This window comes from Haliaeetus leucocephalus, unplaced genomic scaffold, assembly GCF_000737465.1.
Source record: "Haliaeetus leucocephalus isolate CR32 unplaced genomic scaffold, Haliaeetus_leucocephalus-4.0 Scaffold656, whole genome shotgun sequence".
Classification (NCBI taxonomy): domain Eukaryota; kingdom Metazoa; phylum Chordata; class Aves; order Accipitriformes; family Accipitridae; genus Haliaeetus; species Haliaeetus leucocephalus.
Genome location: NW_010973092.1, coordinates 11,666,162 through 11,680,970, shown reverse-complemented (window position 1 = coordinate 11,680,970; position 14,809 = coordinate 11,666,162). Strand labels below are relative to the sequence as shown.

Genomic DNA, 14,809 nt, shown 5'->3' with positions numbered 1-14,809 from the left:
CCCGGCCTCGCCGCCCCCGGCCGGGGCAGCGCAGCGCTGGGCGGCGGTGGGCGCCCTCCCGCCCGGCAGCCCCCCGCTTGCCTGAGGCCGCCCCGTAACGGCGAGGCGAGGGCCGGGCCTGTGACCGGCTGCGGGCGAGGTGAAGCCCGAGGGGGGAGGGACGGATGGACTGGATGGATGGATTGGATGGAAGAAGTAGGTCTGGGCAGGCGAGGGACGTGGGAAACTGGGAGGCTCTGCCCAGCGAGCGGGTGTTGTTCTGTAACGCTGTTGTGCAAAGCGAAAAGGAGGCGTGTGGAGTTTCGAGCTCCCCGGGCAGGACGGGTGGAGCGGCGGGGCCCCGGGGGCTGAGGCTGCGGGTGTTGCGCAGGCCCCCGCAGCCGGTGTCGGGGTGAAGGCGCTGGGCCCCTTCTCCTCCCACAGGTCCCAGAGCAGCTTTAGGAGGTCACTGGTAACGGTGAGGCTGCGTGCGAGTCAAGGCGCACACCATGGCTCTGATGGCTGGGGAACAACGTCGGCGCCTCCACCTTTGGTTTTGGCGTTTTGAGCAGGTGTGGGTTGTGGGATTTGGCCTTGCTGCGGGGCTCCTGCATCCTGTGGGCCATAGCGGTCAGTTTCAGATACCAAAGCAGAAGCGAAAAAGACCTCTTTGACTCAAACGGAGCTGAAATAGCAACTGTGGATTCATTTTCTTTTTAAGCCCTTCTGGAACCAAAGATCTGTAACTTTCCAAACTCATAGATGCTATGGGGAAGACGCACAGATGAGTTTTCTCATGTAGGTTTTACTAGAGCATTAATATTACAATAAAAAAGAATATGTTTTTGGGAGTTGAGAGATACAGTTGTTGCTTGATGTTTCTCCTCATGAGAAGCCATCATGAACCATACATTTGCACCCCTTTGAGATGACAGGGGGAAGTGGTGATATTGCAGTTTTTTAGTTCTCCCAAACAAAAGTTGTGTATTGTATTTTTGCTGTAATTCTAAATCAGGCCTCTCATTTATACAGGCTAACAGGATCTTGTATGTGATCTGTGGGGCACTATTGAACATGGAGGCAGTTGCTTCTGAATGAAAACTTGCTGAAGCTGGAAACAGCATCTGCTGGATCATGTGGGATCCGGGGCCCAGAGCCTCATTTCTGCTTTTGCGTAAAATTTGATAGAAAAATTCTTCTCAGCTTTGGAGACATTCTGCCAGCTGCAAATCCCATTGCCATCTATTTTCAGACTTGTACAATACCTGAACAATAAGGGATCCTGGGTTGTGGCTGTCACTTTGTAGTAGCAGATAAAGAAAATGTTATTTCAGATGTCTTTGAAAATGTCATTTTTGTTGGGTCTCAGAATGTGCATGTGGAAACACTGGCTCACCAGGAGTAATCATCTTAAGAAGAAGCACTAGTGCTTCACTTTGGAATGGAACAAAGACATTAAGTAAAGGCTGAGTTGCGGAGTTTGTGTTCATGAGTTGCAAAAACGTAGAGGCATCAGTTCAGATCTGCGTTTTAAAGATTCACAATTGCAAATAACTTCTTTGTCATTCAGATTGGAGGATTAGAAATAGACGCTTCTAAGCACCTGAAATAATGTAAGCTTACTGAAGTTCAGCTTTTCTGCAAAGATGAATGTTTAACAGACTGCCATTGATAGCAAGAAATTTATATTTAAAGGTACAGAGAAACTATTGTCATGCGCAACAAACCACTTTCCTGTTTTAGAAGCATGAACAGATTTCAGGACCAAAATTTTTGCAAAGGTTAGAGACTATCTTTTAGCTGTTGTGGTTTTTGTTCATTGTGCAGTCAGTGGAAAAAAATCTGCTGAGGTTGGAAAATTTTACTGTTGTAGGTAAAGCATGATGCATACATTAAAAAAATGTACAGTTACTTCCTGACAGCTATAGAACATACAATACAATGCTCTTAGAGAAATAAGGTTACCACCTGTAGCAAGTTTCTGAATGAAGAGGTGACATTTTTCATCATCTAAAATGCAAGGTTTTTCTTTCAGAGTTTTCAACTGGACGTTCTCTTTGGCAGGTACAGTTTGGCACCCTGTCTTTAGCACACACTTTAAAGTGGTTGTTATGCCTATGTATGATTAGAGGGTTGGATTGTTAAGAAGCTTTTAAAATTGCCCCTACATATTTTCTAGAGTCCAAAATTCAGAGGTTCCAAGTGGAAAGGCCTTGTGCTCTTCTGGAGGCCACAGATTTCACTGGTCTGTGCTGCTAATGCATCTGAAGGAATCACTGCTTGCTAGGGCATTTGGGAAAGCAAGTTCTTTTTTTGTTGTATCCTCCCCTCACTTAGAGCTTTTATTTTTTATATTCTAGAGTGGTAGGACATTGACAGCTAACATCAGTTGTAGAGAGGGCCATAGTAGACCAGCTAGAAGTTTGGGACTCGATCTCTGTTTCCACACAAAATAGGTTCTTGTAGGAGGAATAGGTTGCCACAGTCTCATCTGGAGAAGATAGAGACACAAATGACAAGTAATGAAACAGCCCATGACCAAAAAAGGTCCCTTTTCTTCAACAACTAGAAGTCAAAGAAAGCATTTCTGTCCATGTGTTCCTATCTCCTAGACTTATGGGTTCATATTTGGCCAGACTGAAGAACCCAAAGTGCTTGAACATGTTTCTTGGAAGTTGTCTCCATGGGTGAGAGTCTGAGGCACATTGGTTGGTATCAGATATAGCAGTAGCTTGTTTTGTTACTTAGACTTTTTTGTACTGTACTTTTTTTTTCTTTTTCTGTAGGACTTCTGTTATCTTGGCTTATTAATAGTTCCCTTTGTTAATATAAAATGCATTTAATTTATAAATAATATTTGCACAGTAATTTCAAGTGAATAATAATTATTCTGTCCCAAGTATCTTTAGGGTTTTAATAATACTTAGTGCTTACCTAATGCTTTTCATTTTTCAAAGCATTTCATTTGCACTAATCTCTACAGTCCTGCTGTGATATTGGTAAGGAACCAAGTTTTCAGCTTCCAAATTGGAGCCTTCAGTACAGGTCTGTTCAGTGCATGTCACAAGACACCAGCCCTCCTACAGAACTACTAAATCAGTTTGTATTTCCGGAATGCCTGGTTCTTTCTTATTTTTTAAAACCTATTTGGCTGCAAGAGAGAGAGATTTTTCCTCGTTGCCTCTACTCCTGGTTTGTTAGAACTTGTGTCAGCAGCACAGCTTCATACCTATTTGATTGGGGATTTTGAGTTATATTGCTGGAGCTGAAAGGGTATTTCCCCCTCAAGCCTTTAAGACCCAGTGTCACCTGTGTACTTACAGCATCTGTGGATGGTTGAAATCATAATTAGATTAAACTGTAAGCCTGGGTCATCTTGAATGGTGATTGTGGGCCAGAAGGTTTCTCACATGTTGTGTGATCCAGTTAGCAGGGAGGCTTAGCTTCAGCAGTGAACATCAATGCTGGACTTCAGACTGCTCTGGTGTTGAGAATTACAGAAGTAAAAATGAAGTGACTCCTGTGCACTGGGCATGGACATGGTAGAGAGAAACATTGCTGCAAGTTTGCTTGAATCTGTTGGCTTTTCTTGGCATCTGCCTATTTGCATGAAAGAGCTACTGATAGGTTTGTAGCAGATACTGAAACTTCTGAGCTATTTTGGTAGCTTTAACCGATTAGATAGAAAAACTAAAATAAACCGCTCGGAAATCAAGTTTTTGTTCTAATTGTGGGCAATTCTCAGTTGTGCCCTGGCCACGTTTTTGGCACAGAATGGCAAATATCTGTGAATCCTTATTTTTATATTTAACTGAGAAATTCAGAATTTATTTCCCACAGTTAATCATGGTGATGTTTTCATTAGGGTTTGGGGGGGGGGGGTCTTCGATTTTTTTGTTGTTTTTTTTACAGCTTGATAACCTGAATGAAGTAACAGTGTGTTATACCTGGATTTTGGAGGTCATGGGAAAGGAACCAGGCTTAGAAGGGATTTAGATTTAAATGCTGATTTAGAGTTGAAGTTCTTTGCGGCGAAGACTGTTATTCCATCTGCACAGTGTAACGGGCTCCCACAGTCAGCTGTTCTTTGGCACATCTGTGATAAGTGATACTTTTTATGTGGGTATTCTGGTTCAGATATAAACAACATTTTTGCTGTTTTGGGACACAGACAGGTCTTTGCTTCGGTTCCCGTATGTCTTTTTTAAATCAAATTGTCCAGTCTTAACCAAAGCTGACATACTTCCAACCTTATTGCCTTTAGGAGAGGCAGTATGTTTGGTTTTAATTTAGACCTGAGAGTTGCGATGGCTAATAGGCAAACTGATGCTTAAGACATCTGACCTGGTGCAGTTGCAAAACCGGTGATACAGACTGCTTCAGCAACATCAGCGAGGTCTGTTTGTTGGCCTTCAATTCCCAACCAGATTAGCAAGGGCAAACCAGTAGATTGTAGGTGATTTGGAGGCTAAGGAGAAAAATCTTTTCTGAACTAAGCAATCCCTTGGACGACCATTTCTCATTCACTTGTGAGCCTAAAGAAAATAGCTTTGTTTTAGTCTTCAGGCTTAAGAAAAGAAGGAACAAAGCTGTCTCTTGTAATCCTACCATTTTTCTTTCAATAGGTTTGTGAGGGTCATGACTTAGATTTTTTCTGTAACTCCTCAAATCTCACTTAAACTTGCATGGGACTTGTTCGGCCTGTGTTTGAACATCTGCCAGTTGTTAAGGAGAAATGGTGACTACATGATGTTTTGGCACTGCCTACTAAATATCAAATGTTAGTGGAAATGTACATGTTTGCTCAGGAGTTTTAATTTGGAGTCTCAACCAGCTCTGCATTTCTCATCAGTTGTGGTGCTCTGTACTCCATCCACCTGCTTGTTCCCTCCCAGCATGTTGTTTAACTGCATTAACACACTTTAGTTCATTTGGCAAAATTACTTGCTGAACTTACTTTAACAAATGAGCTCACGGTGCCTCTCCTATAGAAGGTACATGGTGGTGATAGCAGCAGGTAGGTGTGTTCTTGGCTGAAACAGTGCGGGGAGGACAAGAGAGAAGAATAAACAGCTAAGGCTGGCTGATACGGCTACTCCTGACGAGATGAGTTTTGCCTACTAGCTCGTGCGTAGCAATGGCATATCAAAAAGGTTTGCATGTGCCCTGTACTAAGCTGTGCGTGGTCACGCTCACTTCCACAGCCATTGACGTTGCCACTTGTACAATAATGCTGCTCAAAATCTTAAATTCCATATGTGATTGAGCTGGTAGCCATCCCTTCCTAAATTAATGTCTACATTTATAACTAGTGGCTGTAACATTGTTCTGTGTTGGTTAGATAGTTGCCTCTCTACTCTTGGCAGGGACCTGCACTTTTTCTCTCTAGCTACTGAAGCGATAGCTGACCACTTCATAGCACCTGGTAACTCTGCAAGCGTATTTTCATCTTGAACTGCAGCCATGTCTGGCAAGCATGTTCCACTTCACATTGTGCAATGTCGCTGGTAAACAAGCCTTCCAAGTGGTATTGCTGCCACCTTACGTAATCACCAAAGTTGATTTTGGTGCCAGGCAGTGCCATGACTAACTTTGTTTTAACAATAGCCCTTTGAGGGCACCTGAGAAATTATTCTGCAGTCAGAGCAGTCAGATGGGCAAGCAGAGTTGTACAGACAGAGTCTATTGATGTTTATGCCACAAATAACTTGATTATACATAGCGTGCATGTGTGTAAATATTTCTTCCTAAGTCTCCCTAATGCATTATTTCTCTTAAAATATAGTTGGAGTAGAAAACTTTTCCTGAGTAAGTACAGAAGTATTAAGGTCTGGCTTTGTAGGAAAGTTTTGTATTGTTCCTTCTGAACTTTAACTGTCCTCCTTTGTTCACTTGTTGATGACACAGATGCTTTCTTCATGCCATCATAGTTCATTGCTGTGAAAATGACTGAATCACACTGTAAACAGAGTTGAAGCAATACCACCAGCATGGACTGAGAAGCTGTGGAGGTTGTTGAGCTTGTATTTTGAAGTGTGCATGTGTATTTTTTAGGCATGTAATTCAAATGGTGGAGGTGGTGAGAAAAGAACAGTCTTGCAATGAACAAAGACATAGTGGAATCATCTGGGGTTTTGTCTTCTATCCAAGCACAAGCCCTGAAGTGTTGTCTGGGTATTCCTGTAGGGAGCCAGCTGCCCCCAAAATGGAAAACTTATTCTGCCAAAAAATTAACCACAATCTTGCCACGATCTACAAAACCTTCCTTATACTGAAATGTTTGAGTATTTTAGTAGTAATCACAGCAGATACACACAAGTAAAGACTGCAGTTTGACAGTACAATTTGCTGCATTTGAATTGTGTGTGTTTGGATGTTTGCTTTTTTGTTTGTTTGGTTTTTAAGGATGTTTCCAAATGAGATGTATCTAGTTTAATCCAGAGAAGCCAGAAAGATTGGCATTTAATAGAAGAGCCTTCAAAACGCTATGCTAATATGGACAGGCATGTAGCACTGCTAACAGGATTTCAGGCAGTCATGGTTGCTTAGTATTTATTTAACAGTCATATCCTAAGGAGGATCACTTGGCTTCCTAATTGCTGTCCATCTCTGTAGACCACTGGGTGCTGTGAATAAAGCAAGGTTGAAGAGCCCACTAAAACACCAGTGCAGCCAGTAATGTAAATATGACTTTGTGTTTTCTGGTAAAGGTGAAGTCTCAGAGCCTCAGTCAGATTCCACGTCACTCTAAATCAAATGTGACCCTACTGAACTGAAATCTGAATCTAGCTGCTGCATTATAACAAGTTATATCTGGACTAACAAACACTGGTAAACCTGGTCCCCAACTACAAGTTGCAGCTCTATCTTGGGTCTGTATCAGTCATGTTTTTCTAGTGGGGTAGCATCAATATGGATGTTTCTTAGAAACTGAGTCAAAACCAGGAACTTCACTTGGAAGCCAGATGATGCATATGAGTTGTACTTGCTTGTAGGTAATACAGTTATATGCAACTAAAAAATAGGACTGAGTTCTAGAAGCATAGACAGAAATTCTTATCTCCTTAGACTGGAATATAAATAGGAGAACCTGCGCTGGTCACTGCAGGTTTGTTGATATTCTTAGGTTAGATACTGAAAAAGTACAATATATTTGAATCCCTGCTGGATGCTCTGGGAAAAGGTATGTTTTTTTGCCACTAAATCTTGTGTATTAAGAATGGCTTTTGTCCTATAGAAATTGCTCTGGAAGAGAAGGCAGACTTGGTGTTGTGTGTGTACACAGCAATGAATGCTGTTGTCTACTCTCAAGTCAAGGTTCTGCTATTCTTAACTCTTGTCAGCTTCAGGCAAGTAGCAATCCCATTCTGAGTCTCAGTTACTGATTGTTTCAAGGGGACCTTGCTTTGCTCACTCACTTGACAGAGCAGTGGCTGAACGATTTTTCCTTGGAGTGGTTTTCTCGGCCTGGTCCAGTGTGAGATGGTGAGCCTAGCAGACATCTAGGAGTTTCCCTTATTGATATAGAGAAATCTCTGTCATGCAGTAAGGTATGGATTGGTCTGTGTGCTTCTGAGGGAAGCCTTATGAAGATGAAGCTATTTTCTTCACACATTCCCCCCCCCCATTTTTTTTTCTTCCCCAGATCTTGTATTTGTTCATGCTGTTTTGTACAAATCTGATTTGTGTGCTGTCCTAGTGCAGCTGTACTTAAACCTTTCAGAAAGCAGCTTCCACAAACAAAATTTGCACAGTTCTGATACTAAATGAATCTTACCAGTTTGTGTTTCAAGGCGTTCAGCAGTACAAGGTAGCAATGGAGTCTTAATATTTTGTGATTCCTAGAAGCTATGGGAAAGACTATGGTACAACTCTTTCTTTCCATAGCAGTGACCTGGTTATGCTCTGAGTTTTATGTAGGTAATTTCTTGGAAATCACAGTACAACTTTAAATTTTGTTCAGTGTCTGCTAGAGATTTAGGACTTTGTGTCTGTGGAGAGGGCTGATGAGCTGGTTACTGCGGCCAGTAGCACTGGCAATACTGGGAACCAGCAGCTGTGGGCAGTGAGATGGAGCTGGAGGAACATGGCAGAAGGTAGAGGAATCTGAGCTGGCAGGTCTTGAGTTGGGAAAGAGAGATGTTCAGGACTGGGTGCCTCACAAAAGAGGGAACAGGTGAGGATGGCAGTGGAGGAAGTGTCTGGGGGATGTGATGGTGGGAGCTGCTGGGATGTGCTGGAGAGCTGCAAGAGAAAGAATCTCTGAGCTTAAGGGGGATGAAGCCTCCGGGTCAGGAAGGGTTACAGTCTGCTTATGACGTTCAAGTATCTGAACAATTTACTTAGTTTGGGGAGCAGCCATATATGTTTAATCCTGTTCCCCAATCTCTCTGCCTCCATTCTCTCTGATCTCCAGAATACAGAGAAGGGCTGGATCCCTTTAAATACCAGTCCCCTTACTTGAACATTTTTTCTTCATGACACTTTTCTCCTGTTTTGATGAAGCAGAGTGTAGTTTTCTCACTTTATTAAAAATACATTTCTCTTCCATCCTTCATTTTGACACCTGCTTTCACTGCCTAAAACGAAATAAAATGTTTGCTGGCAAGACTCCACCATTGAGTATCTGAGATTATAAATACCTTCCTCCTCCTAATTACCTTTGAAATATGTTTGAGCCTAACATTTATTTTGAAAAAAATGTGATGTACCGCTTCCTCTCTTCCATTCTTTAGTGCCACCTAAAATAGTTTGCACTTTTGGCGTATTTCAGCAATAGCAATTGCTCTGCATTCCTGGGCAATAGAGAATGAGCTTCTTATGCACTGAAACAATAAGAGCACAAAATTTAGAACATAGTTGACAAAAAGGTGTTATGCGGGACAGCACAATGGAGTTGGGGAGGCTGGCAGAACGGAGAAAACAGAATGAGCTCCTTGGAAAGAAACCAGTTGAAACAGGAGCAGAATGTATTCATTTTTTGTGCCCTCTTTCTGCAAGTGTTGTGGGGATTCATAGTCTTTTGTCCTAGAAATAAATGGGTTTGGTTTTTTTTTTTTTTTTCCCTGTACAAAGTCTGTACCTGCTAAATAACTAGCAGACCAGATGACATAATGCTGCAGAGGCTAATGCCTCCAACATTCTCTCAGCCCCTTTCCCTAAATGTCCAGTTACCCAAAGGCTGGATTATATAATTAATGACAGTCCTCCCAGCTAACCTTGTTTTCTTGTTCTCAGTACTCCTCCTTGTTTCAGAAACTTCCTCTGTTAGTTTCATTATGTTCTTGGAACTAGAATTAAGAGGGAGGAGCTGGCTGGCAAGGAAGCCTATTCCTACATTTCACTCCTGGGCTTAAAAGTGTGGAGAGTCAGCAGGTCAAAAAAAAAAATACTATGTGGAGGATCATGCTTTCAAAACTGGTGTGATGTTGTGAGTGAAAACTCAGTCATACAGAATTTGAAAATTGCAGTCTTCACCTGCTTGCAGTACAGATAAACTAGTTTAAAACTACATTAGCCCTTCTACCTCCTTGTCCAGTCCTTCACATATCAGAGCTTGCTTAAAGTAGTTCAGGATTAAACAGTTCCCAATGCAATTTTGAAGCCTTGAGAGTTTGTCCATTAAAGCTCAGCTTCTGCAGTATGTGTGTTAATATCCTATTGTGTGTAAATGAGGACTAGCTGATTACTTAATGATGTTTGTATATTATCTGCTGTTACGCAGGTGTTAATCTTATAAAATGTGTTAATAACTGCTTGGTATTTACAAGTATCGGCTTATTAGTCCTACTTTGAATCTGTATTTGCATCTTGAACTGACATTCAGGGCCAAGCTTTGGTATTTGTATATTCAGTGTTTACTTTCAGTGTGAAACTGAGATTAACAGGATCACTAATTTTACTTTTCACATGCTTTGAAGTTTGTGTCCCAATTCACAAAACCGTTCCTGATCAAGATTGTTCGTAAATAAGCACTCTAGGCACAACCCTGTTACTGAACCATGGCTTAGCTCTTGCAGTGCACATCCAGTTTGTTTTCATAAGCCCATCTTCTTCAGCTTTCCTTGTACATATCTTCAAAAAAGTTGGAACTTTGATACTTCATATATTTGCAGAGTTTTTCATCTGTAGATTTCAATGTGCTTGCTGAAAGGTGAGCAAATGTTACCAGGTGCTGCTCTGCAAAATGAAGAAGATGAAGAAGAAAGATTTAATTGACTGGAACAGAAATTAGGCAGTGAGTCAGCGCTGGAAGCTGAACAGAATTCAGGTCTGCTGGCTCCCACTGCTGCATCCCATCCACAGGATCACAGCATGGCTGTCCTGAGCTGCTCTCTGCACATTATGTTCTCATCTGCCAGCACACAGGAAACATAGAAATTTAATTTAAACAAAGAATTAACAATCACAAAATGAAGTGCTCAGAGTCAGTAGTTCCTATTTTCTTCCCCTGCTGCTGACTTCCTGCTATTGGTTTTCCACTCTGTAAAACAGGGCAATAGGTTCCACCTACTTTGTTGGAAGAAGAGTTATTACTTGTCATCTGTGCTGGATTGTGTAGGAGCTGAGTGTTCTTGCAGAGATTGTCGAGTACACGCTTGCCTTTGGATGGGAAGAAAAGAGCATGATCTAAAGAAAGGATGTCAGAATGAAATCTTGAACTAATATTTCTCCATAAAAATAGAAAAATCAGTGCTTCCTATACATGTATAAAGGAAGGCATTAGAATAAGGCACTTCTACTTGCTTTGGACTGTTTCAGAGTGAATTTACTGGTGTGTAGAAATTCTTCTTTCTTTGATAGATCTGTGAAACAAAATTCTGGATTTTTGTCCAGCACAGGTACAGCGAGGACCATAAGGAATTGAAAATGGGTAGGGAGTTGGAAGTCACTGCTGTTGTAAAGTAAGAGAGGTTTTACTTAAAAAGACATGCTGTTCTTGATGTTTCCCCAATTAAAAACAAAACAAAATAATGCAAGAGAATTTATTCTGACAGAATTTCTAAGCTGTAAATGTTGTCATTTGATTTTAATGCTCTTTCGAATGTCCCTGAGAGAAGGAGACCCTCCTGTGTTCTGACATTACCTTGGAGCGAACATGGCGGTTCAGATAGCTTCCCTCTCTCTGTAGTTCAGAGGTCTCTAGCCCTCTTACTTAGGGGTTGCATCTTCTCTCAAGCCCATGCTTTCCTAGTTTAGGGACTTGCTCCAAACTGCTAGTCAGACCGGATCTGGCTTTTTTTTTGTAGCAGCTTTCAAGCACGTGGGGTACATAATCCAGCCCACAAAATTATTGAGTAGTCTCCTGTGTCACCTGCCCAGCCGTCTGCTCATTCCTCTCCTCTCTCCCAGTGGAGTCTGATGATGTCCAACCCCCCTCAGGGTCACTAGGCAGAGGGGAGTCTTGCCGCACTTGTTACTTTATCACCGTTGTCCCAGATACTACCTGTTCTCCAGGGCCATCTTCTCTACTGTGTTAATTATTTCAAATATTCTGTCGTTAGGCACATGGAATGGGGTAACTGGTCTTTCAGGCCATCTCTGCATACCCTAGGAGTCAGCCTGCTGTTACACGGTTGAATAAAATCAATTTAACAAAAAAACAGGTTTATCTTTTTCTCTCTGATCCTGGCCACAGTAGTTCTAGGCACGGTTTTAACAACTGTGAACAATAAAAGTCCCCCCCCAACAACTTCAAACAGGTGCCTGGGATTTTATTTTTATTTTTTAAGTAGATGATCTTTTGTTAATCAAAAGAGCACTATGTGGGCAAACCTGACTCAGCTGTACTGTTTGTTCTACCTTTATGTTTCCCTCAGCTTGAAGAGTCACATTGAAAACTAAATTGGTGTTTTTAGATTTATCAATTATACAAAAGTAACAGCTTTGCTTTAAAGATCTTACTGCAAGTGTCTGATGTGCTTTGTAGGAAGGAACAAAGCCAGAAAGGTACACTCTGTGTTAGAGGTACCTGTCTGTGTTTGGTGGAGTGAGGATGTGTGTATAAGCCTGCTTGTTTTTATTTAGAGTTAAATGGCCCCTGAAGAGGTTAAAAGCTATCTACAGCTGTGTGCCTGATGGCTTGTGCTGTTCAGTTAGTGTGGTTGACCTGCTCCTACTGCCCAGCATTCAAAGGCTGTTAAGGCAGCTTTGTTGACAAAGCAGGGATGAATTGTCCCAAAGTAATTATTTGAGAGCAGTGACCCAAGGAAACAGAGGAACAGTTGCTGCCTGTTAAACAACTTTTTTTTTTTTTTTTTTAAGCTCTTAGGTAAGGGATTTGATTTTTTTGTTTAAAATCTTTTGTTCTTCTAGTAACATTGGAGTATTCTATATGCCTTCCTAGTCTCTCTTAGTTTTTCTAGCACCTTGTAATATTTTTTTTTTTTAATGTCTGTTTCAATTGAAGAAGCAGTGAGAGATAAAGTCCTGGGGCAGCAATTTCTTCCCTGCTTAGTCTAGTAGCTACAGCCTGAGAATCTGTTTTACCTCATATTTGTGTTGTGGAATATGGGGAGGTGGATGGGGAGTGCCAGTTACTGGGTGTTTCAGTGGGTGCTCTCTATAAGCCAGCTCTTTTGCTGAGTTGCTTCATGAAACCTCTAAAACAACTCAGTGAACACAGACCCCACGCTATCTTGAGCTGTTGGGGATGCAGGTTTTCTCTTATGCACTTTGTACTTCTGATTCTTAAGCTTTGGTTAGATGATGGACATATCTTTGCCTGAGCAGTCAGCAGATCACAAAGATATAAATGCTCCTTGACATAAAACAGCATGCCTTTGGTGGGAAGGTTTCTCTAGAAATACCACTGGGTACTAAAGGAAGGGTGTTTCCCTTTTGCCATTAGTCTCCAGCCTGAATGATCTTGCTCTGTGACAACAGTCTCTCCATAGCTTCCTTTTGATTCCATGAATTCACACAGAAGATATCCAATGTGGCCTTTTTTTTTTTTTTTCCCCTTCTGCCTCCAAGCTATGCCAATTTTGGAGGGCAGAAGGAAGCTTCTGAGACAGAAATGGTGATTAAATTCTGATCTTCCCTTTGTAACAACACCAACCTCCACTAAAGTTTTCCTGGAGAGAGAAAGTGGAGTCTATTTGCGTCCAGTGATCTTTGAATGTCAGATGGACTTAATCCAACTTGTATTTATCATGACTGAGTTTCTTCCTGCTTCCAGTGTCCTCCTTATAAATGATAAAGCATTTTATGCGAAGTGAATTGCTGGATTCTCAACTATTAAGTGGTATCTCTAAGAGCTTTAATAGCAGCAGGTATTGAATGAATCATAGTCTGTAAATGTAAACTCTTTTGCTGTCTCTAAGGTCACTTCTTCCAGAGGTGGTAGCAGCAGTAATACGAGGAGAGAAAGTTGTGCGGTAGCCCATGCTGTGGACTGGTTGAAAACTCTTCAGAGCCATCGTTCCAGGTCATTTCATGTGCACTTAAACATGTTTCCTGAAGTGGGTTTGAGGTTGCTCATTCTCCTCTCCCCACTTCACACCCACCTTGGTTTCCTGAACTGCTAATGCACCTCTTGTCGTGAAATGACAAACTTAAAAATAGATGCAGTTATACAAATCTTGTGGGAAGAGCTGGTTGCCTGTCTCTGCATCAGATCTATAGCTCCTCTGGGGAACCAAATAAAGGTGATTGAACCAACCATCTCTGCTCTCTGAATCATATGTCTGTAATACAACAATATAACAGAAATGTTGGAGGAGGCAGATAGGAAATGGTAAGAGGAAGAACAGAAGTGTGTAGAGTGACAAATCCCAAGGTTATGTCCTTGTCTCCAGGGAAAATTAATCCTTCTCAAAGTTAAGAATGATTCCTCTCTTTAATGGCAGCTGAATACAAATTCTTAGTTGGCTGGATTCACTGATGTCTACATGAAATAATTAGTCTGGTGTTATTCAGAGGGATGTGGCCTAAAAATGAGTTTATTTAGAATGTCTAAATGGTAGACGGTTTCAAAGAAGAGAACACTCTAGATGTTTTCTAACCTGTTATCTGCCTAAAAATGAATTTATTTAGAATGTCTAAATGGTAGATGCTCTCAAAGAAGAGAAGACACTAGATGTTTTCTAACCTGTTATCAGGCAGAGCTGCCTCAAGATGACTCTTACTGAAGATTAAATGAATGCTGGCATAGGCTTGACTGTCCAAGGTTGTGTTTGGCAGCTGCCTTGCTCTTTGTGTACCTTCCACAGTACATGTAGTTTTCATCAAAAGCAGTCTGGGATTGTTGTTTTGAATGAATGTACATTCCTACAAATGCACCGTGCAGCAGTTTTTCTATCCACCTGAAAAAGAAACCCAGTAAAATTAACGAATAGAGTGCTTTATATTCTTTCGAGAAAAAGCACCTTTTTTTTTTTTTTTTTGAGAGTGAGTTTCTTAAAACTTAATGTGTCTACTCTGCATGGGATACCTCTGTGTCATTATATTTCTTGAATGCAGCAAGTACAGTGTGTAACGGTAGAAATTCTTTCTTCCACGTTGTAAGTCCATTTACTGGTGAGTACGTAATGAACGGACTTTGTAAGGAACAGGCAAGCTCTTTGTTACGTTAGTCAGGAATTGGTGTGTGTGGAGAAATATTGACATCATGCCTTCTCAGATTCTTAATGTTTGAGGCCTGCAGCCATACTCTGATCTACTTTTCATTGGTTTGCAAGAAGGACTTGACAAATGGGAAAAACCAGCAGCAATATTGCACTTGAATGTATGTTCCAGTTTGCTACTTGCTGTTAAACTGAGTAAGGGCATTACCAGCACATGAGCAGAAGCAGAAGGGGAAACAAGCTTTGAAAACTGCTTTAACCGG

General features: G+C 41.4%; 1 protein-coding gene across 1 annotated transcript in view; it reads left to right on the top strand.

Annotated features, from left to right (window-relative positions):
* The first annotated feature begins 164 nt into the window (after nucleotides 1-164).
* The window catches only part of ERGIC1 (endoplasmic reticulum-golgi intermediate compartment (ERGIC) 1), a 61,058-nt gene continuing 46,413 nt past the window's right edge, over nucleotides 165-14,809 (top strand). Inside the window, exon 1 of the mRNA XM_010579238.1 lies at nucleotides 165-391. Coding sequence (XP_010577540.1) covers nucleotides 165-391 — 227 coding nt within the window. The remainder of the gene's footprint in view (nucleotides 392-14,809) is intronic.